The sequence below is a fragment of the Brassica oleracea genome, chromosome C4 (assembly GCF_000695525.1).
Source record: "Brassica oleracea var. oleracea cultivar TO1000 chromosome C4, BOL, whole genome shotgun sequence".
NCBI lineage: Eukaryota > Viridiplantae > Streptophyta > Magnoliopsida > Brassicales > Brassicaceae > Brassica > Brassica oleracea.
In genome coordinates this window covers 46,154,557-46,167,077 of record NC_027751.1, presented here as the reverse complement: position 1 = coordinate 46,167,077, position 12,521 = coordinate 46,154,557, and the positions used below count along the sequence as shown (strand labels likewise).

General features: G+C 30.3%; 1 protein-coding gene and 1 pseudogene across 1 annotated transcript; both read left to right on the top strand.

Moving 5' to 3' along the window:
- The first annotated feature begins 5,517 nt into the window (after positions 1-5,517).
- On the top strand, positions 5,518-6,775 carry LOC106342562 (probable 2-oxoacid dependent dioxygenase). Its single transcript, XM_013781535.1, has 3 exons — positions 5,518-6,020; positions 6,119-6,440; positions 6,523-6,775. Exons 1-3 carry the CDS (start codon positions 5,518-5,520, stop codon positions 6,772-6,774), a joined length of 1,077 nt encoding a protein of 358 aa, XP_013636989.1. The 3' UTR covers position 6,775.
- A 2,951-nt stretch (positions 6,776-9,726) lies between these two features.
- Positions 9,727-12,521, top strand: part of LOC106339044 — a 13,903-nt pseudogene continuing 11,108 nt past the window's right edge.

Sequence of the window (12,521 nt, the reverse complement as noted above, 5' to 3'; positions counted from 1 at the left end):
TTATGTCATAAGTTCCATGTTCATTCGTAACACAAGCAAAAACGTTTCTCAAGCCTTACTTTTGAATGGGTTCAAACTTGGCTAGAAAGAGTTATTTATAACCAATATTAATCGCTCTACACTGAGTTAAATGTGTCATGAGAAACCAACATTATTCTCTGGGAAGAGATAAACTTGGCTGACTCTTTTATACACACAAGACGGAGTCAAGAAAGCATCTAAACACATTTTTAAAATGTGTAATATGACTTGATGATACCAAATATGGTACAAAAGACGGAGTCTAGCCAATTTAATATGCACCAAAATTTGTTTGTTGAACCTTCGGTACGAGAATGCTATTATCACACATGGTAAAGACTATATTACAAATATGTTTTCGGTATCTTTGAGGTATATGATATCTTTTACATTTGATAACCATTAAATCATGCTAAAGATTTTGTGTGTTGAATAAACTTAAAGGGTAATTAATGACATTATTTTTACTTTATGAATTTACCCGAAGTTGTGTTCTTCGTTATCAAACTATTTTCTTTGTTATCAAGAAATACTTAATATGATGACAAATAAATTGGAAATAATACACTAAATATTACGGGATGCAAATTACTATATCTTGTCCCTCATAACCAATATTTATATTCTTACAAACTAGAAATAGACGCTTTTTATTAATCCCTTATATATTAATAGAGAAACAATTAAAAATTATAACTTGTAATTTGTACTAATTAGAAAGTGTCATGTTGAGTTGTTACATAATTGGAATGCTAGAATTTTGTTAGTCTAAAATTAAATTGGTACGAAATGTTATATTATATAGTATGTCCATTATGAATCATTCATTTATCAAATTGAAATTTATCTTCTATTCTTTCCTTAAATAAAACATACAAAATTAGCTAATGTGATTAAAAAATATATATGGCAATTAACGATTTTAAATAATAAAGTTTTGATAACCATATGTATACTTTCTATCATTTTTGTTTTGTTCTTTATTATTAAATTGCACAATTACATTAATCATATAATAAAAAATTAGGTTTTTTGTATATGTTGTATTTTAATTTTTTCAAAACGAATATAAAATACTAAAACTGTTAAAAGTCTTCCATAAGCTTTTGTGATTAAGCTTTAATTTTTTTTATATTAAGATACAATGATTATAAGACTATATAAATAAATAATTTTATTTTAATAGTTTTTTATGTATATATATATATATATTATATTGTTTAAATTAAACTATACTTCATATGAAAATACGTACTAATATTTTGATATTTGCATTGACCATATACTGAAAAATTAATATTTTAATTTTGAAATTTTCATGGTGTTTTTTTAATGATTATAAATTATTGAAGCTACTAAAAATCCTACATCAAAAAAATTTGTTACATAAATATGCAAATCATCATAAAATCATGAGTAGAAACCTCATTTAATAAAAATCCATATTAAAATTATACTATATATCTATGTTAATATCATTTATATTTAATTATATATCATATACTGATAGATAAGATTGATTGTTTTGATTTATTTATCCTAAAATGATTGCGAATAAACAAGATTTGGTCGTTTGATTTATATGAGCACGCCAATTTATTATATAATAGTAACTGATTTCTTTGTTATTTAATATATATAATTATTATTTTATTACTTCATAATATGCAGAAAAACATAAAATAAGTAATAAATATAAAATATTTTATTCTCCACAAGGCGCAGATCTTAGCCTAAATATGTATCTCTTTAATAATTTTAAATCTTAAATATTTTCTAAATCTCAAGCCAAAATAAACGAACAAATGAGAATAAATTCCTAAATCAATATTTGTATCGAACAATAACAAAAATGAAAAAGACACACAGACAAGAGAAAAATATCGAAGATAGATAGGATTGCTAAATCATGATATAAAACCGAACTAACACATTTTTATTGTAACCAAATAGTAGACTTGAGATTTTTCAGTCTAAACGTTAAGTTCTTATGCGATAATTGGTTTTTTGACCTAAAATATTTTTAAGAAATGGAAACAGGTCTTATCCTAGTTAATTTATTAAAACGACATCATTTTGGATAAATTATGTAAAATTAAAAATTTTAAAATACTAGATGAACTCTCAAAATCTTGCTCATATATTGACCCTCAAATATGTAAGTCATCCGTTAATTTATCAAAACAACGTTATTTAGGATAATTTTGTAAAAGTAAAAATTAATTTTTGAGAGGTTCGAACTCTCACACTGATGGACAAGTAAGATCATATTAACTGATAGACCAAAATAATTTTCTTGTATAAATTGTTTAAACATTAACTTATATAAGTTTTAGCTTAATAAAATAAATCTTATCAAATTTTTATTTTTTTTGTTTTATCAAATAAATCTATAATTATTTATTTATTAAAATTTAACTTTAAAATCATTATTTTATAAGTTTTAATTATTTATTATTAATTTAAATATTTACACTATACTTATCCACCAGTGTGAGAGTTTAAATCTTCCAAAAGTAATTTTTCATTTTATAGAATTTATCCAAAATGACTTGTTTTGATAAATTAAAGGATGACTAACACTTTTGACTGTCCATATATATATGTTTGAGAGTTCATGTAGTATTTTTAAAATTTTAATTTTATAGAGTATCCAAAATAATGTGTTTTTATAAATTAACGGATGACTAATACCTTTGATGATCAATATATATATATAAGCACGATTTTGAAAATTCATGTAATATTTTTGAATTTTTGTTTAGTCTAGTATGAAATATGTACTATTATAAAATTCAAGAATGAAAAAGCACAGTACATAAAGTTCATATAGTATTTTTAGATTTTTGTTCAGTTCAATATAAAATATATATTCAATACTACCAATTCGTAAAAGAATAGGCACCATGAATAAAGTTCATATTGAAATAGGTTTATTTTTCCGTTGAAGACAAGAGTAGATTTGAAGCAGAGACTAAGAACTGGACCAAAAGAATCGGCAATGATGAAGAGAGCGAAAGGCGGGGATGAACAGCGACGACGTCGACATCGAGGAATGATAGAAGGTACAACACCTCATGTTTTGTGTCATAGAGAAACTCAAAGTTAGGATGAACTGTACCTAATGAATTTTAATGAATGATATACATTCTAATATTTCTAATAATTTTAACTTGTTTTTATAGTGACTCTATAAATTATTATACTAATATCATATCAACAGGACTAATATATTAAAATGCGGATTTTTGTTTTCATTTATTTTTATATAAATATTTTGTTTTCAATTCTAAATTGATATATATTATAATATATATGTGTCTATCAATTTTTAAAACATAATAATTTTACGGTATATTTTTTTGGTTGAATAGATTGTTTCAAACTTTCACATGTATTTGCATATTTTTCTATATATATATTTTCGGATTATTATTTCATTATTAAAATCGTAACTATATATAAAGATTAGTAAAATATTGTTTTATTGTTATATTCAAAGATATTGTAACATTTCATACATTAGAAAGTTAAAAAAAATAAACTTTTCGCTTCATAAATTTATACTATCATTTAGTTTTTGTCTAATTTTTAAAATAAAAAATATAGTTTAAATTTTTTTTTCATTGGTTTAAGGTAATAAAGATTAATCATTGTTAGATAATATGATTTTTGTTATTTAAAATTTTTTTTATAATTTTAAAAGTTAACATCAACAAATATTTAAATATTTAACATATAGAGGTATAGTATTACAACATTAAATTATATCTATTTAATTTATATTATCTATAAATCTAATGGATTATCTATTGTTTAAATCCAATTATTGATATCCCAATAAAAATTTTTGGTAGACCCAAAATTTAAATGATAAGATTAGAGATTAAATGTAACATGATTTTCTAGAAATATGTTCATTATGTCTATTTTTAAAAAAGTTACACATAAATCAAAGTTGTGACCTCTGTTTTAATATATAAGATATTTTTTTGTCCACAGCCCTTTTATACTAACGAGTCAGCCCTAATAGAAAGTCACATGCTTTTCTATCTCGGACCAGATCTCATTTTGTTAGCATTACCTATTTAAACAATTTATGCATCATGGTTAACAAAATATAGATCAGTGAAAGTTTACAATTGAAAATCTATTATATAAGTCAGTTTTTCTATGTTGTTCTTATATTGGTTTTACAATTAATGATTATGATATATAACGAAAATGTTATATGTTGACAAAAAACTAAAATAATATATGTAATGCTATTATAAAAAAATATTTTCAATTTTACATAATAGTTTTTGAATTAAAATTTTAGGTTTAGTTTCATTTTTTAGTTTTCCCAAACCATATGTAATAAAAATGGAAATATTTATAGAAACATTCTTGAAATTGCATTTTTACTTATTATTGCTGACATTTATAACTTTTAAATCACATCAATTCCAAAGATGCACCGCGCTTTGGTTTCCATTCATAATATAAAAATGATTTATTAATATGATAAATTATTGATAATATGATATATTATTGATAATATGATAAAATAATTCTAATTAGGCCTAAAAGATACACATCTCGATGATAAGATAATTATTTTTAATAATAGGAGTATGATATAATATTGATGATCTCTTTTTGACATTAATAATACTGACGATATCTTAATACATCTCCTTGGTTCTCTGTCATCCACGTTCAACCCTTATTAATTAATGTTAACCTTTTTTAATCCAATTAGTGGCTTCAGGTTAACTACTACGAAATGATATCAGCAAATTACTATACTTGGAATATCAGAACATCTTTCAAGTTTCCAGTATAATAAGTTAAGTAAGGTTAATACACTAATAAATGGAAGAAAATATAAACACGATTTGATAAACAAAGATACAAATTTCATCCAGAAGAATTTACCTAGCTCTCCAAACCAAAAAACAAAAAAAAATTACCTAGCTCTCCAAAGAAGAATAATAAACCTTAGTCATATGATTGTGCCACCCAAATATAATAAAATAAAGATAAATTGCTGAATTTGATGCACAACAACGACAATACTTCGGAAAATCATGTTCGAGTAATTAGATAGTCGATTGTGCATTGTTATTAATTTGACTTTTGTAAAGAAAAAAATTATCCTATTACAGCTTTGAGTGATATCCATTCTTTTAGCATAATATTTTTCTTGGGTAAGTATGATCTATTTATAAGATATACAAATCGCCCTAGCGTTTACTCTAAATCTCACTTTCTGAAGCTTAAATGACTCTTTTCTAAACCAATTTTTAGAGTATTACTTTTTATGTATTGGCACGCGCGCCGCTGAATGGATTGGTTACACGACCCGTCCTTCTCTTTGGCCTCTATCTCATGCCTTCACCAGTTTTCCTTCCTTATATATAGAGACAGAGCTAGGTGACTCAAAACACAACACAAGTTTCTCTCTTTCCTTTCATAAAACACTCAAAAAAAAAGTTGGAGTCAAACTGCGTAATGGCGGGAAGATTCGACCGTGCGGGTGAGGTAAAAGCATTCGACGAGATGAAAATCGGCGTGAAGGGTCTAGTCGACAACGGAATCACAAAAATCCCACGCATATTCCATAACCCGCAAGCCACGGTAACTAACCCTAAACCTCCTTCTACCTTGACTATCCCAACGATAGATCTCGGAGGTGGCGTGTTCGAGTCCACGGTCACAAGAAAGGAAGTGACTGAGAAGGTGAAAGGCGCCATGGAGAAGTTTGGTTTCTTCCAGGCGATAAATCATGGGATTCCACTCGAGGTCTTGGAGAAGATGAAAGATGGGATCCGTGCGTTTCACGCGCAAGATCCAGAAGCGAGGAAAAGGTTCTATAGCCGTGAAAAAACCAAAGCGATAAAGTATAACTCTAACTCTGATCTCTATAACTCTCCTGCTGCGAGCTGGAGAGATACCTTAAGTTGTTTTATGTTCCCTGATGTTCCCAAAACCGATGACTTACCAGACATTTGTAGGTACGAACACGGCTTCTCTTGTTTTAAATTAATCTTTGGACTTACTTAATATTTTTGTTTGATGGGTTATGAGAGTTTATTTATGTTGAATGTTTTAGGGAGATCATGTTGGACTACTCAAAGAGAGTGATGATGTTTGGGGAGTTAATCTTTGAGCTCATATCAGAATCCTTAGGGCTGAAGCCTAACCACCTCAAAGAAATGGATTGTGCAAAAGGCTTGTTGATGCTCTGTCATTGTTACCCGCGGTGTCCTGAGCCAGACCTAACGCTCGGCGCCACTCAGCATACAGACAGATCTTTCATCACTATACTTCTTCAAGACCATATTGGAGGACTTCAAGTTCTCCATGATGGATACTGGATCGATGTTCCTCCTAATCCTAATGCTCTTATCCTTAATGTTGGAGATCTCCTACAGGCAAGTTGTTGTTTACTCATAATCAAACGGTCCATAATTAGTAAGAAAACAAGGTCTTCATAGTGTTTTTTTTTTTTTTCAGCTTTTAACGAATGACAAGTTTGGGGGGGGGGGGGATAGAGTTTTGGCAAATGGAGGTAAAGAGCCACGCACTTCGGTTGCATCTTTCTTTGTGCATCCTCCTTCAATAAGTCCGAGAGTATATGGACCCATTAAAGAGCTTTTGTCTGAAGAAAACCCTCCCAAGTACAGGGAAACCACTCCGGAAGCCTCCAACCACTATGTGGCTAGAAAACGTGATGGGAACAATTCGTTGAGCCATTTAAGGATCTGAACAAAATTGGTGAACCTGATCTGAATCTATATTGTTGTTTACTTTGTGTTTCCAATAAAATTTTAGTGCACACAGATGCACAATATGGTTTCTGAAGTTACTACGTTATTTCGTAAGTTTGAGAAAAAAGAATAACTACATGTAGTCCCATTGAAATGTTTATTTCACGTTTGATCTAATAAGATATTGCCATCTATTATTAAATTCCCTGTATAATCATGTGGGAAGTTTTCAAAAAGAATATTGATAGATTACTCTCTTGTTGTTCCTGCTTACGCCTAAACAACGTTTATTTTTGTTAGATATTACAAAGATTTTTTTTTTTTTTGAAACTTATTACAAAGATTTTATTACTAAAATAATTATCCTATAGTTTGATAGAAAACTTAGAATCTGGTGATAAAATCTCATTGCTAAATGTAAAAAATGACATAAATCTGAACCTCCATGACAAATTTTCTTCATGGAAATCTTCTATTCCATGGAGTAGATCTATGGAGGTTCATATTAACTAACCTGATATTTTGTATTTTACCAGAAAAATGACATAAATTTAGCGGTGAAGGGTGCACATGGACCGAAGAGATTTGAAATAACTATGCTATAGTAAAGACGAAAGAAATATGATGTAGATCATGATCCATCATTTGTCGCTTCTTGATATTGTTATATGGGAAGTTGTGATGAGACCTACGTGCTCCTTTTATATTTAGGGCATGTGCTATGGTTAAACTAGTTGGCATGGAAAACGTCGATCAAGGTCATACTAATTTCTCCCCTAAACTTATCATAATTGCTTATTGATCATAACGTTTTTGGTATTGTTCGAATAGTCCTGATCCGTTACTTTTATAACTTATAACACAAATCTGTATGGATTGAACACGAAGCAATGTTAATAGAAAAATGTTTGATACCTACGTGTAGTATCGTCTGCCATATGATTATACATACCATGTATGTTCTACAACAACACATAACAAATGCATAGTGATATACAACAACAAATATATATGAAATATATAACACTATAATTGGTCAAAAATAAGTTAATCAAGATTTAAACTGAAACTAAAATAAAATTAAATGGAACCCAAATTAGTTTAAATACAATAATTCGGTCCAGTTATTTTCCGACTCAAAACAAGTTACTCAAAATTTACCAACGGAGCGTCTAACAACCGGGCAAATGAAGCTACACCCTTCGCAAAGAGAAAAAGATGACGGTTAACATAGATAGAAAGAGGTGAAGGAGAAAATAAATTGAGAACTGAAGCGATAATTCTGTTCAACAACAAAGTCTTTTCCCATAGTTCTCAGTATATAGTAAACAATATCAGTTTGCAAAATAAATAAACTTTAAATAAAAATATAAATTAACACTTACTACTACATCACAAATGGTGGAAGAGAGTTTGTTATTATTTTTGCAAAGTCTCTCAACAAAGAAATGGTTTTCACCTCTCACTTCCTTTGTTTTCTATTATTTTTCTTTTTAAATGTTGAAATACTGTGTGAGAGACTTCCCCCAAATCACCCAACCATGATATTATACAACAAACATGATTAGGTTTGTCTTTAATTCCCTTTCATTCGTTTACAGCTTTAAGCTTCTCTTTCTTCTGTAGGGAAAAAATATTTTGTTTTAGACGTTTTGCGTAAAATATTGTTTATTGTTGCTAAACTCTAAGTAAAGTAACTTTCTGAAATCAATTATGTAACATCTGAACACGCTAATTAAGAGGACACAGTTATTCTTTGGTACAAGGTACTCAATTTTTTAGGACCGCACTAGCTGAGTTCAAGGACTATATACCAATTCACATGGGCTATCACATAAACATCAACCAAAAAGTTGGACAAACAAGTGTAATTATTTCAACTTCTGTTCACACACCAAAAAAATTTGTGTTGCTATATATACGGAGAGTGTCACCGAGCTCTGATACAACAAGGTATACGTTTGGCCGAATGAGTTTATTATTCAGTATATGAACAGTATTTATACTAGAATACAAGTAGGGCTACTAGTACTAATAAGTATCTACAAAGAGATCCTTTAGTATAATCTATTTACTTAACATGCCCTTTCAAGATGATGGTGCTGTAGTAACACCAATCTTGGACCTTGATGATTGAAAAGGAGCTATTTGCAGTGGTTTCGTTAGACCATCCGCGAGTTGATCGTGCGTCGAAACGAGTGGTAAGTCCTTGGAAATAATCGTTGATTGACTTGTTTCCATTCTTCTAGTTCTGGATTTGTTGACGAATCTGCTTGACATGGGCCCTGCTTGGTTTTGCGTAGGTCATTGTAAGAGTTTGCCAAATTTCCGACGCAGTGGACAGGATGGGTTGAATCGTTGTGGTGATTGCTCTAAGCAATACACTGTAAATCAAGCGGTCTTGTCTTTTCCAGAGTGTGTAGGCCGGATTGGTTGTGATTCCATCATCAGTGGTGATCGTCGCTGGAGGCACAACGATAGATCCCTCAATATAGCCGCCCAAGTCATAGCCATCAAGCAGAGCATGGACATGTCTACTCCAGATCAGAAAATTGGAACCCGTAAGCTTTGTCACATTAGTCATATTGACATTGAGAATGGAGGTAGTTGCTGAGACAGCAATGGTTTCAGTTGTTGATGCCGGCGAGTTTGTTGCAGACATGGTGAGATGAAAGAAAAAAAAATTGAAAGGGGGAGATGGCGGCTTTTGATTAGGTTTAATCAAGCTCTGATACCATATAGTTTGGCTGAATGAGTTTATTATTCAGTATATGAAAAGTATTTATATTAGAATACAAGTAGGGCTACTAGTACTAATAAGTATTTACAAAGAGATCCTTTAGTATAATCTATTTACTTAACACAAGGAACACACAAATCACAAGTCTGCCTCTTTCTTCAGTTTCTTGTTCTTGTATTAAGAAAAACAATAGTAATTAAGAAAGACACTATGGCAGGCTTATACGACCGTGACAGTGAGGTGAAAGCATTCGACGAGATGAAAATCGGAGTTAAGGGTCTCGTCGACGCCGGAATCACACATATCCCTCGCATTTTCCATCATTCACCACATGTCACCGTAGCAAACCCTACCATACCCTCCTCGACGGTGGTGATTCCAACGATCGATCTTGGAGGTGGCATGTTCGAGTCCCCTGTAACAAGAGAGAATGTGGTTGCGGAAGTGAGAGACGCGGTTGAGAAGTTCGGGTTTTTCCAGGTGATAAAACATGGGATTCCACTTGATGTTATGGAGAAGATGAAGGAGGGGACTCGTGGGTTTCATGAGCACGACACGGAAGTGAAGAGAAGGTTTTATAGCCGAGACATCACCAAGTAGGTTAAGTATAACACTAATTTTGATCTCTATAGCTCTCAAGCTGCGAACTGGAGAGATACTTTAACCACGGTAATGGCTGCTGATGTTCCTAAAGCTGAGGACTTACCAAAGATTTGTAGGTACGTACTAATAACACCTATAGTTCCATGCGTACATATACAGCTTATAATTGGAAAATGTATTATTTCAGTTTAACTCAAGTTGCTAATATAATTATACTACAGTGCCAAACTGTTCAAGTTAAAAACATATCTTTAGAAAAACAAATTTGGTTATTGTGGTGAATGTGCCCACAAATAAATTTTGAACAAAACTAAAAACTGGAGAGAAACTTGATTGAGATTAAATACCAGTTTAGGTTTTTTATTAATAATCTGAAAAATAATTTATAAATTCTTATATCCGTATTTATAATTTTTTTAAACATGATTTTTTCTTTTATTTTAGAAGCTTTTCTTAAATCAAATAAAATATCGTACTAACGAACGTGACATTTTACCGTTGTACCAAAATTCAAGTCATCTTTAATAGCAATTACGAATAAAAAACGAACAACAAAATACAAAAACATCTTAAATTTTATCTACGGACATTTACAAAAGACCAAAGTGGCAAAAAGTTATTATCCCAAAGGACTTTGAATATTGGAAAATAATTTTTATTTTTTGAAAGTTCATTTTCTAGTTCTAATTGAATTAATTAATTAAGATTACACAAGATACTTGATTTAATTCAGGGCTTAGCTGATATATATATATATATATATATATATATATATATATGAGAAATACCCTTATATATATAGTCCTAAAAAAATTTGTCACAAAAATAGCCCCTAATGAATAAAATGACAAAAATATTTTATTAAAATAAATAAATATACACTTATATATTTATATCCCTAGGATTAGCTAGTCTAGACTTTAGGGTTTAGAGTTAAGGGTGGAGTTTTAAAAAAAAAATATAAAAAAAAATAAATAAATATTAAAAGTTTAAAAAAAAAATTTAAAATAACTTCAAAAACATTTTCTAATTTCAAAACGAAATTTTGAAAATAATTTTGAAAAAAAATTATAAAAAATTTCGAATTTGAAAACATATAATTCGAATCTATAAAAGAAAAAAATTATTTTTTTATTTATATTTATATATCTAGGGTATAAGAGTTTTTTGTATTTATTAAAACCTATTTTGGTCATTTTCTTTTTTGAGGAATTTTTTTGTTACAAAAACCTAAAAATAGTCTATTTGATATAACTAATAATGAAATGTACATGGTGGTTACTATTTCAGGGATATCATGTTGGAGTATTCAAAGCAAATGATGAAGTTAGGAGAACTAATGTTTGAACTTTTATCAGAAGCTCTTGGTTTAGAACCTAAGACCATCATTAACGCAGGGGTTAATGACGCCTCTTAAGGCAAAATTTTAAAAAAATTAATAAAAAAAAGAAGAAAAGCATAGACTCGCCTCTTCCGTAAGGCGTAGAAGGCCCGCCTCTTCGTTGACACGCGTCAAGCGTAGAGACGCTCTTTCTTCGGTTACGAACGCGTTCTCTCCCTCTCTCTCTCTCTCTCTCTCTCTCTCTCTCTCGAAAGCTCTCTCAAAATCTCTCTCTGCGAAAGGCGATTCGGTTCTCCTTCGGTGGCTCTCGTCGGCGCTGTCTCGGCGACGTCTCGTTCAGTGGCTCCCGTCGGCGACCTCTCTCTCGCTGGTTCTCCTCGAGGCGTCGGAGCTCTCTCTCGGTTCCTCTCCTCAAATCGAAAGGTAAGCGGTTGTTCTGTTATTGGTTTTGCATGTCTTAGATTAAGCATTTTCTTGGTCTGATCGGTTGTTTTTCTTTGTAGTTTGTTGGTTTTGTCTCTCGGTGGGTCTTTTCCTCCAAGATTTCACTCGGTGGCTCATCTCAAATTGAAAGGTTAAGCAGTTCTTCTATGGATTTTGCATGTGAATGATTTAGAATCTGCATGCTCTGTTGATTCGAAGATTTTAATTGTTGTTTCTGATGTTTTTGATTCGGTATGTTTCGTTTTAAGATTGATGGATGAAGAACATTTTGTTTGAATAAGTTTGTTTCAATTAAGAACAAACTGTTTTAAGACAGATGGATCAGGAATGGTTAATGCTATGTAATAGATTGCATTATAATAGATTGATTACGCTTGATTTGTTAGTTGTTTGGCTTCTTTGTATGAAATACTTTTTGTTTCTGTCTTTCTGTTTACATATAGCAAGATCAAGGTTCATCGACCAAAGGTTCAGAGCAAAATTAAGGTTAGTGTTACTCTGTTTTTTGGTTGTGGAAACTAATTGCTTTAAGTTCCGGTTTGAATTGAATCGAGTGTAATAAATGTGTTGGTTTGAGTTAGAAAATGGTTGTGTGATAAACAAAATTGATGGCTAG